The sequence below is a fragment of the Sitophilus oryzae genome, unplaced genomic scaffold (assembly GCF_002938485.1).
Source record: "Sitophilus oryzae breed Bouriz unplaced genomic scaffold, Soryzae_2.0 scaffold_1869_pilon_pilon, whole genome shotgun sequence".
Taxonomy (NCBI): Eukaryota; Metazoa; Arthropoda; class Insecta; order Coleoptera; family Curculionidae; genus Sitophilus; species Sitophilus oryzae.
The window spans coordinates 242192-260818 of record NW_022146578.1 but is presented as its reverse complement, the minus strand read 5'-3'; the positions used below and the strand labels follow the sequence as shown (position 1 = coordinate 260818).

Below are 18627 nucleotides of genomic sequence, written 5' to 3'. Positions count from 1 at the left end.
ATGTCAGCAATTCTGAAAAATAATAATGCAGTTTTTGATTTTCAATTTGTGTTTAATTGTTAAAAACATTTATGTTTGTAATTTATAGTTTGTTTTATGCGTTGAAGCCATGGCTTATGTTAATGTGAAAGATTGGCCGGTAGACCAAGTTATGTACTGGTTGAAAGGTAACCTTTAAAAAGAGTTTTGTTAATTTTATTTGTTAACGCTCAAAAAAAAATGTTTTAGGCCTGGATAATGTAATTTTTCAGTATCAAGCCTCATTTTTGAATAATGGTGTTACCGGGCAACATTTATTAAATTTACGTGCAGAAGATTTGGAGAACCTGGGAGTAAAAAAGTTAGGTCATCAAGAGATTATTTTAGAAGCTGTGGAGCATCTCAGAAATATTGTATGTGTTCTATATATTTCACAATTAAAGCTAATTAGTTCTTTTTAGCACTATGAACTTAACACAGAGAATTTGCAAATGCTTGCTCTGAAGCTTTCGTGCGCAGCTAATTCTTTATACAAAGAACTTTTATTAGTAGATGAAAGGAGCGATTCTGTGAAAACTCAAGTTATGTCAGATGTTCATAACATAGTTGCTGCCATAAAACCTTTAGTCTTATGGCTAGATAGGTAGTTAATTAATAAGTTGTTTTAATATTTATTCATCATTTGAGTATAATTTTAGATCACCTTTTACGGGTGACAAGGACTATTTAGACAACAAAAAGGAATTATTGCAATTAAGCTTTGAGATGGCCTATGTTGCACATAGGGGAAAGTTCTCAGAGAATCCAGTATTAGATATTAAAAAGAGTTGTGAAAAACTTGCAAAAATAGCTGATCATATTATACAAGTAATTTATATTCATACAACTTAAATTGAATCCAGCTGTATATTTTGAATTTTAGGATATATGCGACCCAATGATATTACAGCCTGCATCTTTAGATTTAGCAACGTTGAAAAAGAAGGAACAAGATCTTGGCTTTTATATTATGCCTAATTATCATCCCATACATCAAATTGTTGATATTAAATTTGGTTCTCCGGCTCATGGTAGTACAAAAATAGAAGAAGGTAAGGTTTTTTGTACTGTATTTTTTATCTGGTAATATAATAGTTGTTTCTTTAGGTGATGAAATAGTACAGGTTAATTATCAAACAGTCGTTGGATGGCAGGCTAAAAAAGTTATGCATCTGTTACAAGAACAGTCGCCAGAAATTGTATTGACATTAAAAAAGAGACCTCGGCATTCAAAAGTTTATGGTCAAATCTATATGAAACCGTATAGATTACCCAGTAGAAAGAGAGGCACCGAAAACTGGTCAAAATGGAATGATAATTTACCCTCCCCAAGGTTATTGCCAATTATTGACTTGCCACCTATCACAGTAACAAAGTAAGTACCTATTAAAAAAATTGTTAGTATGGATTCTAATAATGGAAGAATTTATTTTAAGACTTATCTAAACTCATAGTTTAACAGGATTGTTTGAATGAGATGTTTGTTTTACACTTCTTATATATAAATTAATACACCCTGTATAAATGTGCCAAATAGTGCCAAAACATTTTCAAATTCAATTTCTTTTTATAAAGTAAATGCTGATTTTTAATTTTTTGATTGTTTCCCTATAACTTTTTTTCTTAATTTCATAATGTCATATTACTAGGTTAGTTGAAGAGGTGGCTGCAGTAACCAGGCAGCTCCATTTTAACCAATTTTGCTAGCCAAAGTAGGCAGCTCGATTCTTGCTATAACCAAAAGCAACAAAAAATTCTAAAAAGATTTTTTTAGCTGGAATAATAAATTATAATACAAGTTAGATCTTCTGAAGATATCAAAATATTTACTTCTTTATTTTTATTTTTAGAATTTTCACTAACTATACTTTCTAACACTTTTAGAATAATTATATAATAAATTTTTGTATACTCGCTATTTAAACCCGTGTATTTGTATACACTAGTTGTTTACGATATTCTGCTATGGTGGAAATACAGGCGGAGAATGCTCCAACCTAATAGTAAATAAATCGTAAATAAATTCACAGTTATTTGATTATTTCCAGTTAATAATTGGGACACACAGAATAATGTGAAAACTGTAGTACTCATGTAGTCTAGGTGACAAAATCCCCTCAATAAAAAGTCATCTAAAAAAATAATAAGAATATATGAAAAATATCCTTTTACTTTGCCAAATTTGTAATTTACTTATTTGTTATAGATCTGAAGAGGAAATCAGTAATGTTGAAGCTGAATTAAGCAGTAGTGATAGTGAACCTCAGATAGTCCGCTGGAGGGTACTTTTCGCATGTATCCTATTAAACCTAGACCTATTTTGCAAAGGAGGAATACAATTACAGGAACGACACCTACCAACAAGAGACCAAACACATCAATTGAACAGGTAAGTCTGAATTGTGTAAATGCATTTAATAAATAATCATTGAGTAATAATATTATTTCTATCAATGGCTACATTGTTAGAAAATGTTTTATTCTTAATATTATTAAGGCGCGTTTACATCTGAGCAAGGACAGACTGAGCCTACACGAATGTTTTTTTTTTAATAATGAGCCGGAACACTGTGACCTGTGAGGCCTACTGAGTTTGTCCCCTTTCTATGTGTGCGCCCATTCTCCTCCCTATACCCTGCACTAACTTGTGCATGTCCTTGATAAGATGGTAGCTTTGAATAAAAAAGATACAGGAAGGAGCATATCAAAAATCTTAGATAGAACGGGACGGGATTCTAAAATGGCTGACTTAAATTTCGGTTTATCAGGACTGTCCTAATCTTATTCAAAACCTGTAAAAATATGATGTAGGGTAGATTCAATAATTTGTTGTTTTATTTTACGTTGTCAATAAATGTTGGTAGTTATTAAAATTGCTATAAAAATATATGTTTCTAATAAAAATAGATAAGTGATAATAATTATTTATTAACACAAACATCTGATACGCTATTGAAGCTGGTAAGTCAAATTGATGTACCTAAATTCTTTAACATCTAATCTTTTACGAGTAGTAAATAAAAGCAAAAATGCAAGAAAAACTATAAAATATCTAATTGGTTAATTTTAAGTGAATTTCATAAATGATCGGTGTACTACACGTATGTACATATATTATACAGGGTGGTCCGAAATGTATTCTGGAAACTTCGGCAGCATATTGCAGATAAAAATAAGTAAAAAATTCGTATAAATATATGTCCTAAAATGGTTTGTTTCGGAGATACAGAGTGTAGAAGTTTCATTTTTATTTCGATTTTTTTCCAAATAATTTCTGAAGTAACGTTAATATTTAGATTTTTGGTGTCTAGGAGATTTTTGACATGAGAAATTTGAATTTGATGTCAATATGACTCCTATTCCGAGGGGGCGCCACCTACATGTGTTTTAACTGTTTTAAAGAGTAATAACACAAACTAAATTAGACAGTTACGAGATCTTATGGGATTTTTTGTATTCAAAAAAGGCTATGTTCGGTGGTATGCACCTAGACGCGTTGACGTCGGATCGGGGGCATCGGGCAAAATCCTATTAGACCAAACAAATTGTGGACGATGACGTCAAATCGTCCCCGCAGTCCCCGCGGTCGCCGCACGACTCTTCGAGCTTGAGCATTTCTTTCACGCCTTTGATACGCCGCACAGTGGACCGAGTATATGGCAGCAGTTGGACATTTCCTTTTTAATCTCATAGGTATTTTTATAAATACTTTCTTAAGAATTATTCTATTCAATTAAAAGTATTAAATATACTAGAAGTATATGAAATTAAAGTTTATAAAAAAAACTATAATAATTTGTTTTATAGATTTTCTGGATTCTGAAGGACTTTATTGAATATGACCTTTTGATATCTTAAGGGTTGCAACCTGAGGTAGCAATTTTTGCTGAATTTATTAAATGGGAATGTTCTTTATTACCTACAATGGTTTTCTTTTCGCCAGAGTTTTGATAAATTATAACAGTTATTAGAAATCATTAGTTTATGTTTAAAAGTATAATTTTTAAATTATTTTCTAGTTCTTTGAGGGGTGCAGACTGGGGCAGCATTTTATTATGCATTTAATATGTGAATATTTGTCTGTTAAGGGCAGATAAAGTTTGTTTGGAATTTTTTGTAAAATAGTTTAAAAACGCAAATTAATCATCCACAATGCTACTTTAATCATGGAGTTAAATTTAATTTCAAAATACCTATACTTCAAAATTAAGTAAATATTAATACTAAACCATTATTCTTATTTTCACATAAATCATTATTCTTCTTTTCACATTATTTAGTCAAATGTCCAAAGGTTAACACAGGCTTGTTCCACTGTAGGTGCCGCCCTCTACAAGTAGGAGTCATATTGACATCAAAATCAAATTTCTCATGTCAAAAAACTCCCATATACCGATTTTTATCCAAATATCGACGTTAGTTCAGAAATTATTTGAAAAAATCGAAATAAAAGTGAAACTTCTACATTCTATATCTCCCAAACTAAGAATTTGAAATCAATTTCAAATGTGTCAAATGTATCGTCAAACAGAACTGTCAAAGATCCTAGGGCCCTCTCTCCGTCTACCATGCATAAATACATGTCTCCAAAAAAAATCCTTTACGGGTATTTCGCCACTGCACTGCAAGAAAATCTACAAAATAAAATAGTTATTTTTTGTAAACACTTCTGGCGTTAAACCTAAACGGACACTGCTTGTCAGAAGTTATGTTTATAGTTATACAAATTTGCATAACAAAGAAAAAATGCTTAACGTTGCAAATCTGTAGGCAAATTTGTATACATAACTTCTGACAAGCAGTGTCCGTTTAGGTTTAACGCCAGAAGTGTTTACAAAAAATAACTATTTTATTTTGTAGATTTTCTTGCAGTGCAGTGTAGATTTTCTTGCAGAATCCGCCACATAGGTATAGACATTTTTTATGAATACATGGATAGCATTAAACTCCTTCCTTAATCTTTATTCAAAGGATAAAAGCATTGTTTCTCCTGTTCTAACCTTGCTTCCCCAAATAAAAAGTGTCTCTTACGATCCAGAACCTCGCAGTTACATATTATGTGCTCCGCTGTTTCAGGATCTTTATCGCAGAGTCTGCAGCAAAGACTTCCTTGATAATAGGTTGAGCTTATTCGGTTAGCACTTGACGTGTCAAGAATTTTGTCAAAAATTAACACTAATTATCGAAAGATTAAAAAAGGATAGAACATTTCTAGACACAATAAATTTATTTAAAAAAATATTTTTTGTCGAATTTTAAACTACACCATTTAAAACTCATTTTTACTCAATACAAAAATAAGTTACCATCTTCTAAGGCCAGGCAGTAAGCGCCATTAAAAATGACGTCTAGGGCTTGTCCTTGCCAAAATTATTATCGATTGTCATTCCCCAGCCGTCTTTGACGCTGTTTTTTTTATTGTATACTATTTGTTCAGTGTGGATGTTGCTTAGTGCATAGACATTTAATAGCTGTACTATTTTTAGCGGTGCAAATATTCAAAACGCTATAATTACAATAAATTGCAATAAGCTAAAAATGATGTCAGATAATTTCAAATAAAATTTTGCCGACAATAAATACATATTAATATTGCAGTAAGCGGGAGGCAATAATGGTGTTTAACAAGAAAAAATTCGCACTCGACCGTATTTAACAATGATAAGGGAATTATGTTGAATTGTTTATCTAAAGAATATTTGTCGCCCAGTAAATTGTAAGTATCCCCTCGCATCCTGTGCCGATAAGACCGTCTGACTGGGCTCCCGTTTCGATGTTTAGAACAAAACTGGTCGTAAAATCCGGCGATTTATTCCCGGTTTTCGTATTTTGAGTCATTATCGGCCCGTGTAACAATGTTTAGTGTCTGAATTGAAACGGCCTTGAAAGTAGAAGTGCGGTTTACTCTCTCCCGTTTCACTTCTACGCGTAAGTTATTTGTTTATTTTCGTTTATATTATGCAGTCATTTATTCATTACATTTTGAATTCTGTTACTGAATATGTTTTATACATTTACTGTAAAAAAATAATGATCAATTTTCTTGTTTTGTTTTATTGTATTTAGATGCATGTAGAGATTAAGACATTTAATGGATGGTTAAATAGAGACTACAGCTATTACATACGAAGTTATTTTATTATGCATTTTATTATATATTTGAATAGATTTTTTCATCTCTTTGTTTATATTTTTTTATCATATTTTATTTGTATTTATTATCTATCTATTATTTTCAATTAAAATTAAAATTGAATATAATAGAAAATACACACTCATAGCCATCGCTTGGCTATGAAATGAAGATCGCTGTCATTTTATTTGTAAAATTATATGGGAATTGTCATCGATCGTCATTCCCAAGCCGACTGGACGCTGGTTTTTTTCGATCATACGGTATATTTGTTATTTTAGGCTTATGGCGTTCATCTATCTATCTTAGCTCAATCAAGCTTTACAGTTTTAGCCTTGTTTATACAGGGTAAGTTTTTAGAAAAGCAAATATTTTATGATTCCCCAGAAATACGTCTATGACTTTTTTTTGTGAAAAAAATGTTAAATTTTTAAATTGTCAGTTAAAAATATAATATCTTGCTAATATCGCAACATAAGTTGTTTAAATTTAGAAAAACGAAAAAAAAACAAAAAAATGTAAATTTATGTTTAAGAAAAAATATTTGTTTTTTAAATTTTCAAAGTAAAATAACTAGGTTATTTTGGACTTTTGGACACCTTATTGTGTGTCTCCCTCTCTTGAGATATAACGAGTCATACAGTCTCAGGTCTCAGGGCTTTGACCAAAGCCAGTATCTGAGACAGCTGAGGTGTTCTGGTGTTTCCCCATTTTTCCCACAGAATCTGCATTCGCCGTTGTTTTTTAGCTTAAATCTACTGAGGTGTTCATTTTTTCCTAATTATACAAAATACTCTTAACTATAAAACTAATTGGCAACAAATTAATATTTGCAAATCTTTGGGAAGATGCCACCGAAACAAAAAAAAACATTCTAATTCTTTTTAAATAATTCATATTATTTAAAAAACGGCTATTTTAGAATCTACTGGTTCAATTCTCAGTAGTTTTTTACTTGTATAGGGTGCTCCAATAGTAGAGGATGAACTGAGGTAGAACTGTTTTTCATTTTTCTAAAATTTTAAAGATTGAATGCAATAAGAGATAAAAATAACTACAATTTTGCAATTGTTACTTTTGTCATCTACAAAATGGCAAGGTTAATTACTCAATCCGATGTTTCGGCTTTAAGTGCTCATCATAAACTTGATTGTAATCATTGTACTAGGAGGCATTGTGGCATATTTTTATTTCTCTGAAATAATGTCCTTTTTAATTAATAAAAGGATTTAGCTATGGTTTAAGGAACTTACGTTATTAATTAATGTTTAAACTTAAATACAATATGACAAGAATATTTTTATGAAGGAAAATGCAGATTACAGAAATTCATCACTGTAAAGAATAATCTTTAAGGGCGCCGCCCAACATAGCTGGACGCGTGGAGCGAAGCTTAGCGTATAATAGTAAAATACGCGTCAATCCGCAATACGCTTCGCCTGTATGTGTGAGGCCACTTCCATTTACTTTAATGCATTTAAACGCTTTGCGGTCCTCTCTGCTCTACGCTTCGCTACGCCTCATGTGGGGCCACGCACTAAAATAGCAAATATTGTAAACTATGAAAAGAATATAAAATAACATTTATATACTCTATTTCAGTACTGGGATTTTTTGCAATCGTGCGCAACCAGCAAGCAATCGTCTAGTTTCTACGACATAGACAAAGCCAGGTTTGAAGAGGAATCACGTATTTTGAGAGATAAAAGTGCATCTTGTAATGTAGGCTTAGATGTCAGTCCAAGGCCAACAACAGTGATAGGTTTATCGCGTAATCGTAGAAAAAAGAGTCTCAAAGAAAGCTTCAAGGGAAAAGATAGAAGTGAAAGAAGTAGTACCAAGAAAAGGGTTAACTTCGATGATGCCAGTGAAGAAATGAAAAACAGGAATGGATCTTTGGCTAAGATCGATAATAAACTGGATTTACTGGATATCAAAATTCACGATACTAATTTAAATGAGGAAAAAAGCGTTAGCGTCAATAGTTTGTCCAGTGTTCATAACGAAACTATTAGTTTTATTGATGAGGGGCGTGATTTAACTGACCGATCTAGTATGGTTTCGACTTTAGATAAAGAAACGTCTTTAACAGACAGCTTTTTAAAAAATAACATCGAAAACAACAAAGACAATGGCAAATTACAAAATATTGTCGTTAGAGATCCAAGTTTAGCTGAAATTAACGTTCACAATATGATTAAAAAGTTCGACGATCAGAAGAAGATATCTCCACCTAAACCTAGAGTAATGCCTCGAATTCAAGTTAGGAAACCTCCCGAGATACCTACGAAACCTGAAAGTAAGAAACCGTTGGTTCCCCCGAGGAGTTCTACAACTAAATTAAGAGGGAGATTGGACAAGAGCCATAGTACACCTGCCTACGATTTGACAGACGAAGAACCACCACAGCAGGTAGAAAATCCTCACATTAAAATTGAAAAGCTTCCTGACGTTATTCCAAAAATTTCCGAGACAATTCCTGAAAGTTCGCCTTTAGAGAATTCTGATGGGTTCTTTCCTGCCGAAGAAAAATCCAGTTCTGCAAATGAAACTCCTAAAATTGTTATAGATGACGTAACATATACGGAACTTCAAGAAACATCAGTTATCGTGGTTTCTCAGGGATCTTTAGAGAGTATAACAGATTCGAATATAGGAAGAGGCAATATTCTTTCGGATGTAGATTTACCACCAAAACCTCCTCCGCGAAAATCTATAGATAGTATAAAGTCTGTTCATTTACCGGAAAGTCCTAAACCAGCACCACCAATACCCCGAACACCCAAAGGTGTCCAGTCGACACCAAAGAAGACTTTTGATTTTCCTGAAACCAACGTCGATATTAAGAAAATGGGCAGCATGCAATCTATTCACTCTACAGATTCGAACGATTACCTGGTTCCGATTCAGGTTAAGCAATCGTTTGATTTGCAGAGAAGTTTTGGCAAGACTTCCTCTACTCCTAAAGGAAGAGGGGAATATGAAGGGGACGCGGGAAGTCCATTAAAGAGTACTCCTTACGATGTATATAGACATGCCGAGAGTAAAGTTTCTCCCACCAATAGTATTGTTAAAGCCATGATATCAAACAAACCAAGGTCAGCGAAGAAAAAGAATAATTTAATTGCAAGTAAGTTATAATTTTTATGCTATTATCCAAATATATTATGAGAATATATTGGTAGTACCGCATTTACACAATGAGAGGAAAGTGAAGCCAAAGAAAAGAAATAGGAATATAAATCTTGCATAAGTCTATCCTTTTAGTTCAACAGGATTTTCGTACGCATGCGCCAAATAAAACGATCTGATTCGTCTACTTCATCGTTAAACGCTGTCACCTGCCCGCGCACTATTTTAAATTCTAAATATTAATAACGTATAACATATAATTTTTTTATTGCTGATGACATTATTTCAATCTGTTATTTTAGATATTCATCATATCCATCCGTTTCTTGTTTTAGTTTATATATCATATGTCAGAGATTAAATTTAAATTTATAAGTAAAGGCGCGAATAGTCAGACGCTAAATTGATTTACGTGGTAGATAGAAACTTAGAAAACTACTTCTATTGGTTAGTATGAAATAAATCAACTAATCGCGATTAAGATTGAAAGCTGTTGAACGAAAAGGAAAGCCTTATGTGGATTTTGTATAGCTCCATCTCAAAATTTGAAACTTTACAACATTTGACTTTAATTTCTGTTCTTTACTAGCAATATATTCTTATAATATATTTGCTATTACTCAGTTAATAACACATCTATTATGTCAACCTTAAGTTATTAAATATCATTTTTTTAATCAGAGCGGAGGAGAGTGACAGTAAATGATCTGTCTCCTCCCGACAACCAGGGATACCTATACCAGAGGCTTCGTGGCAAGCACAACCAGAACGTGCATTGGGAGAAAAGGTGGTTTGTGTTATTAGGAAGTTGCTTGTATGGTTACAAAAATAAAGATGATCCCAGGGCGGCTTGTCTTATTTTTCTGACTGATTTTACGGTTTCATTGGCTAATGAAGTAAGTAATCTCGATAGTATTATAATTTTGAGACATTAATGTATTTGTAATAAATAAAAATTAAATAAACAAATAAATGATAATTGTTTGCAAGTTGAAGCTTGTGGTTCTTTGATATCATAATATTAAAATGTCTTCTCATAAATAAGTGCCTAAAACATTTTTTAATATCTTCTGTCAAAAACTTCTCTAACTCATACAGGACAGACTATAGTGCGTATTTTCATATAAGTTTTTTCGTTTTTCGGTTTCCTTAAAATGTGATTGAGTAATACAGGGTCAACCAAAATTACAACATACATGTCAATCTCAATTTATACAAAGATGTTATCATAGGAGAGGATATCATATTTTATATTATTAGACTGTTATAAATTTATATAAAGTCCATAAACTAATGTCGACTTTGATAATAGCTACTAATTGTCACTAGCAAATTGCCATGGCAACACCAGCTTGATTGTCATTTTATTGAAAAATCGCTTTTTATTCAAAATCTGAGCCAGATCGGTATAGGAAACCCTAATATAGTTTGAAAGGGCATTTGAATCTGCTTCGACTTATTTTAAAAAATACATAGTGTTGTATTTGAAATAACGAAATTTTTATGTAAAATAAATATTTAAAATAAACAAGCAATTTTTGATACCCCTGTATACATTTAAGGAAGCAATATTTTTTTTTAGTAAAGTTTATTTCTCTGGCTTCAAAGTCAGCACAAGAATTAGCTCTGAAAAGTAATGTACAGGGTGTTGACAAACTTTTATATTATAGCATGCATATTTAAATATCATTAAATATATCATAAACCTAAGCATTTAAACATATTAAACCCTTACAATAAATGCCTTATTTTATGCCCAAGAATCCAAAAATGAAATAAAATACCATGGGTGTTCCATAAGAAAAAAATATAATTTTGGTATAGATCTTAGTTTTGACACACCCTGTACTTTTGAAAATAATTTGAAATTATGCACATTGCCTCTCTACATATATATAAAAAATTTTGTTTCTATTCTATCTTTCCCTCTTCGTATAATCAACCGAGGCGAATGAGGTGCCGCCCTGTATGTTTTTGTTATTGGACATTCTGGATTAATTTTACATAAAATGTTTTTTAGAAATTTAATAATAAGATATTTCCTCAAATATTTCTCATTTCTTGCAACTTTTTTGGTGGTTACTTTATAGAAAATGTGTCTGATGCAGAAAATATCATCTTTTTTAAAAATTTAAAATAAATGTTTTCCATTCTAATTTAACAATTATTTTCAACTTTAGGTAAAATCCAGATCAAACGCGTTCCGAGTATACCACACCGGTACTGTATTCTATTTTTCTGCTGATGATCCTGACACTCTACAGGTTTGGATTGATATGATTCATACCGCCTGCCTTCATCATGACGCTCACTCTAAAAACCACGACGACAAGTTGTACTCGGAAACTGACGATTCTGATACAGAGAAACCTAAAACAGTCACTCCAGAGAAATCCGATTCGTTAAAAAAATTCGGATCTTTAAAAAAGTTTAGTTTGAAAAAGGCCTCGACCGATACGCCGCACACTGGTAGCACCAGCCTGGATCGGAAATGGTTCTTTAATAAATCCAGTAGTAATACAAAGAACAGTGTTCCAGTTCCAACATCACAGTTTAGGTCGTACCGGAAAGTAAGAAACGAACCGACGCATGCCAGTGTTCGAACAGGGAATTTTACCTCTCACGTGCCTATTTTTGGTCCTTCAAACTTACACCAAGCGCAGAACATCAGCGTTCCAAATCTAACTGTGGAACACATTATCAGAACGCCACCTTTAGCAGATACCAGCAAAACAAAGCAAAAAGGGTCAAACTACGTTCATGCCAGTAATCCCAGCATATGCAACGTAAACGAATTTGGCTCCTCCTCGTCGTCGGCTAGTAAACAGAGTGCGAAAGATCGGCCAGATAATCTTGCTGGATTTGTCACATTAGAGGAGTTGATGAATCGGCAGTCGGAAGAGAGCAGAACCAATCCCCATCGTGAGTTTGAAGAAACTAAAATTGATTTGAGCATGATTAAAGCAGATGTCGTCTATGGTATGTATATGGTTTTCGACTGTTAATTTTAAATTAATACAGAATAGATCGAGATGGCAAAGATATGTCATATTACCTTACGAGACGCGTTATTTTGACAATTTTGACATAATAAGCGTGTCGTTAATGCGCTAGTAACGTTATCGCATGCCGCTATTTAGATACAATTCATTCTTCTTGATCGGCGCGGCGCAGCGTTGCCTTCTTCTATAAATTTCCTTTTAATCAAAATATTTTAAGAAACAAAAATAAATTAATTATAAATATATAAACAGTTATTATTTACATCAACAAAACTCACTTTCTTAACAGCGGTTAAGGGACATAGAGGGCCATTACTACCGCTTTCTCGTTCAAAATATTCTACTAAAGTTGCGATGAGTTTTTTACGGCTATTAATCTGTCTTGTACACTTCGCACTAAAAGAGGTTCTAAAAAGAACAATGTTCGACTACAAGGTCTGCTAGTAAACATTTTCAAGCTTAAAGTATCACAACACTATTTATTTACACTAAAAACTCGTAATACAAAACCAAAATGTCAGAACGAATGACAATTATTAATGTCAAGAAATCAATAAATAAATGCGGCAACTTGACATTTTTTACAGCAGAGCTCCCACCTGATTCCCCAGCACGAAATTTGAATTCTAGTTAGTCAGCATAGCGCCGAATATGTCCACGGTTGGCAACAATGAATTTAAAAATCGCGCCCTCGATTACGTAACTAAAAGTTTAATTGCTATGAAATATAGAGATATGCATTTGACTTTTCTTTTGATTAACTTTGATTGTAATTATGTTATGACATTTCAAAAATTTTATATTGTCAGTTAAGATTTTGTATTTTTAAAACAAATAATCAGTATTAATCAACTGCTGAGAATATCAAAATGTTTAATCGATTGGCTTGCCGTTTTCGTACTATGGGAAGTACCTATTCATTCATTATTCTCTTTATCGATGACGACATAGAGGTCGAACTCAAAGTTAAAACAGGATAAATGTTTTGGCATAATGTGCAGTTTGATCCCCAAGTTAATATCAGGGTAATTGTGAGAGACTTAGGCATTGCCTTTATAATATATTGTTATAAAGTACTTTCTTTTCTTCTATCAAATTCCTATGCGTAGTAGTGCGAACGCTAGATTAAAATCGGTCATGGTCAGTGCACCTCTTCTTCAAGTAATAGAGCTATTTTTAGAAATGCAATCAAATGATAAAAAACGCGGCTGAGACTATCAAAATGTCGATCTAATAACACTTTAACGTTTAAACTAATACTTCAAAAGTAACTTTTTTCCAATGCCTACCAAGCTTTACCCGCACTGAGACTTCTTGTTCGCTGTCGTTGGCATTTTAATTATTAGACATTAATACATCTGGCATTATGGTATTTTGGTAGATTATCGATATTAGAATAAATTAATCGTTGTTATTTTATGTTTTATTAGAATGATTATAATCAAGCGGGCTACCGATAATGTGTTATAAAAATAATGTAGACAAGGTCTTATATTTTCGTTTGTATTATTTTTTTTGCTAATATCTTCGGTTTGAAAAAAGATATCACAATACGGTTTTCTCTGACTTTGTAACAGTCTGTTCTGCTTTACCGTCAGCTAAAAATACACATATTATTGCACTTTATTTTTTGGAACAAACGAGCAATGTGAAATTGTAAGACAGCGCCCCTTAGCGTCTATTGTTAAATCTATGCATTTAGATGTAAAGAACGTACGAACAACGGAACGAACGAACTTCTTTTTAAACCTTAGATTCCGATTCTCTCGTCGGGAGTTATTAACATTTAAATTAAAACAGATCCAACCTTCCTCCATCACTTCATTTTAGGAGATGGCAAAATGGGTTGAAACAAAAAAATCCAAAATTGAATAAAGATTATACCGCTATTATTTATGACACCCTTTACATTTTCTTATTTGCCATAGCAGTTGCGCCCTATAGCGGCAATTCTACAAATTTGAAAATAATTTCCAGCAATTTCTCGTGACCACTTTAAGGTTGATTCTCACTATACCTTCCGTTTCCATTCCATATACATTCCATATCCGTTCCGTATTTTTTATTGTATTGACGCTATGCATAAGCTTCCGTTCCGTATCAGTATCATACTTTTTATTGTACAATTTATATCATTACGAAAGTTTTATTTTAAAAATTTATATCTTTTGAAAAATGTAATCGATTTAATTAAGAGGTGAAAGAATAAATAAATATCAGCAAAATTTTAACAGAGCTGGTACAAATGTAAGAACTTGACAACGCTGTTTCCGTCCGCCAAAAAAATGTATGGAAGGAAATGATATCAAACGGAAGGGATACGGAACGGATAGTGTGCATTGTCCTATTCATTTACATGATATAATATTTTATGTAAACGGAAGGGAAACGGAATGGAATTGATATGGAAGGTATAGTGAGAATCAACCTTTAGTCATATTTTTTTCTCCGCAGGTTCTACGGCTAATATTTTCCGAGATATAGCCGAAACTTGGTACTTTTTCGGTCATTTTTTTGTAACTCAAATATTTTCATACTTTGAATCAAGTTTTTAATTTTTTAACTTAAATTGGAAATCTATTTAAGGGGAAGTACCAATCAGAGCTCAACCAAGACCTTCTATCGATGAACACGAGGATGTTTTTGGAACTCCCCCGCTTTCTCGTTCTGCATCTCAATCAGAAAAACACGAATCTAGTAGCTCTTGTTTTGGCAAAAGGTTAGGTTCTCTGAAGCGGAGCCAGCATAAAGATGAACATTCCGAGGGCAAACTTTTAAATTACCCTAGAGCCATAAAAGGATTAGAAAGCAAATCTAACCGAAGTTTACCTCGGGCCTTGAAAATCCAGGAAGGGCCAAGGTATATTCTGTTTTTTTTAAATTTAAAGTATGATACATTTTATTAATGGTTTCAGGGACTGTGATGAATACACCATTTCGCATTTACATTATTCTTCAGATAAAAATTTGTCTAGAAAAAAATCATACGAGATGATTTATTGTCCTGAAACGGTAAACGAAAGCCAGTTTGCTCAAAATCGGATTTTGGATGATACCAAAGTCCAAGAAACGCCGAAAAAGAGTGGGAAATTAAAGAGACAAACTAGTTTTGGTTCCGCAGAAAAGAAGTCATCTAGGTCACTTCCAGGGTTTACTAACAGAGTTGGAGACTCTTCGCGGTAGATTCAGTTTAAATCTCCAGATTATTTTTTTATGAATAATTTCTTTTTAATTTTAGAGCAAAGCTGAAATCTAGCAAGCAGTATATCCCAATATCCTTGCCTTTAGGTCCAGAGAGCAAATCCACTCCCAGGCTGGCCTTTGAATTAAATATTGATGACAAACAAAGCAAGAGCACTGGTAAACTTTCAAAAATCTTCAGTGGCAAGGCGGAAAAGAAAGAAAAAACTTTCTTGGGCTCACCTAAACTACATCGAGCCATTTTTGGCAGGTCCAATGGTTCTAAAGAGGGGGCTTGGACTCCATCTAGCTCACAGGTAGGAGGTTTAATTGATAGTTGTTTTAGAGACATATCTACTATAGGTAGCGATTTTATTCTAAACAGAATGCATTTCAATATTGTTCCAATTTAGTTAATTATGTAAATGCCAATATCCAAAACATCAATATAAAAGGCATATTGGGCCAATGTCACAATAAAATATTGTTAATGCCAATCATGGGCCGACATTGATTATTTTCAATATTGGCAAAAACTAAGAAACTAATATGGGTACAATATTGTTTACCAAGATTAGATGTACTGAATAAAATACAATATTGACCCAACATTGGCACAACATTGATGTGCGAACGAAAATGAATCAATATTGAGCCAATATAGAAACAATGAGCAGCCAATATTTCGTGCTACTTGGGTTGCGACAACAAAAATGGCAGTTTTTTTCGTTTTCCAAATCCTCAGAAAGATTCGAATTGTTTTGTACTTTTTTTCAGTTTATGTTTATAGATATGTAAAATACATAATTTATAATAACATCAATAATTGTTTTATTTTTATAAACGTTCGATCGTGTATTGATATAAACATTTTTTTATTGTGACAAAATAGGTATATTAAAATTAAATTATATGTTATACAGGGTCGCTGATATGTATGGGAACGGTCGATTATTAGGTAAAATATAAGAGGTACCGCAAAAAGTTAAATATAAAAGTTATAGAGTTTTTAAATATCTATTAGCGGGTTATAAATTTAAGTATAGAGGGTCGGTCATAAAGTCGTGGCATATCAGTTTCATTTTTTTAAATGGAACCCCCTTTATATTATTACATATTTCGGTTCTTCAAACCAACCGTTTCCGAGTTATTGACTTTTGAAAATAAGACTTAAACAATTCGATTTAATTAATTTCGATGTGTTCGGTTTCATTTAACAATACTGTTCTGCGGAAACCGATACTTAATAATATTTGACATTAGTTTTTAAGTTAGCATTTATAGATGTATAAAATGAGATTATATCAGTTGGAATTTGCGTACATTATGTGTATTATGATTACGTACCTTTGGTAAACATGATAATATAAACTAAAAAAAAAGTCCAGTACGACGTAATGGCGAAGCAAATAATAACTCCAACATTTTTATTGGAATCACAAAACCAAAAAAATTTTTCAATAATTTGAGTTAAGCATACATCATACACAATTCATTTTTGCGATTACACAAGTCGTCAGGTGGTGGGGAGCTGGAGCACCAGAAAATCCACATACTCTGCCGAATGTTGGAGGCCCGAAATAAATTAGGAGGTCACTGCTGTCGTCAGTAGTCACATCGGTACTGACTTATGGAATTTCAGTTTGGGCTGACGCCCTCAGAATACAAGGAACACGGAAAAGAGTCGCATCAGTATATAGGCTGAGTGCCTTGAGAGTAGCTAGTGTCTTCCGCACGGTGTCTGAGGATGCGGTGTGCGTTATTGCTGGAATGCTTCCTATTGGAATTCTAGCCGAAGAAAGGCAAGTCCTTTATCGATGAAGAGGATGGTCAGCACTGAGCCCTGATGTACTCAGAAGAGAAAAGCTGCAGCATAGCATACGCCGATGGCAGGTACAGTAGGAGGCCTCAACAAAGAGTAGGTGGACGTACAGTCTTCTACTTCAGTTGCATGTTTGGCTGAATCGAAAACATGGTTAGACTACTACCTGACACAGATGATCTCAGAACATGGTTGCTTCCGAGCATATCTTCATCGTTTTAAGCTCGATTATTCCCCGGAGTGCCCGTCCTGTCCAGGAGTTCCTGAAGCCGCGGAGCACGTGTTCTTTGTGTGCCCACGTCTCAACTTAATGCGTAGTCATCTGGAGGTTGTCCTCGAACAGGCAATTCAACCAGAGACACTAATTGATGCGATGCTTTCCCCGGAGGCATCCTGTAACGCGACCAATACTTTAATTAAATTATTAACATAATACACAACGAAAGTGCTTCAACACCTGCGTTCTCTAGAGAGAAAACGAGCCAGCAACAAGAACGGTTACAGGAAGAGAAGATTGACTTCAATTAATGGAAGGAAGAGCAATTACTAGATCCTCTCCCTGCGAAGTAATGCCTAACGGCGGTTTCCGCGGGGGCTGCAGAGGCCGGAGAAACAGGAGGTTTTTAGTCGGTATTGAAACCTGAGTCCGACATAACAGGCCAATCATCTGGCTTTGAGATACGCAAATGTATTTTCCTACTTCTATAAAAAATCCCTGCCATACTCTGCCATACACATACCTAGTAACATACGTATGTCGCGAAAAATAGTTTATTATCATTAAGGGGGTGTATCTTAGAGTCATCGTTGGGGTGGGGGGGAATGCAATATTTGTTTTTCCTATTCATATTTTCTTTTTGGTTACAGCAATCAATTTCAATGTCGCAAAGTTCAACGTCACTGGATAAATCCCCACCCATGTTGCCACAACAGCACTCTACATCAATTAGGCCTCACGCCGATTACCCAGGTCTAGAATACCCGCCGGTATTCCAACCCGAGACGTATTCCTTGGCCGATCCGCAAACCAGTTTAAATATTTTAAGGAACAAACAAAAAAGCGACGATACAGACGACAGCACGTCGAAAGCTTGATTAGCTTTTGTTAGATATTGCCAATATGTAACAGCTAAGTACAATAATTAGAAATATATATTATTTTATATTAAGTTTTTAATATATACACATGTTATGCCGATATAGTTAGAATTGCTGACTTTATATAGAATAATTTAAGGTTCCTAAATTTAGCAGGGTGTACTTTTTACGTCCTCATCTGCAAGTGGAAGAAATGTATCTATGAAATGGTTTTATACATGTTTGTATCTTAAAATAATTCT

The 18627-nt window shown here is 33.4% G+C and overlaps 1 protein-coding gene across 1 annotated transcript; it reads left to right on the top strand.

Moving 5' to 3' along the window:
* The first annotated feature begins 12 nt into the window (after nucleotides 1–12).
* LOC115883312 lies at nucleotides 13–18420 on the top strand. The gene is given in 15 exon segments (XM_030901658.1): nucleotides 13–167; nucleotides 229–392; nucleotides 441–622; nucleotides 678–846; nucleotides 902–1070; nucleotides 1126–1393; nucleotides 2225–2303; nucleotides 2306–2407; nucleotides 7754–9281; nucleotides 9965–10179; nucleotides 11464–12262; nucleotides 14872–15145; nucleotides 15201–15464; nucleotides 15524–15782; nucleotides 18155–18420. Coding segments are annotated over 15 exon segments (4758 nt in total). The 5' UTR covers nucleotides 13–109; the 3' UTR covers nucleotides 18383–18420.
* The last annotated feature ends 207 nt before the right edge of the window (nucleotides 18421–18627 follow it).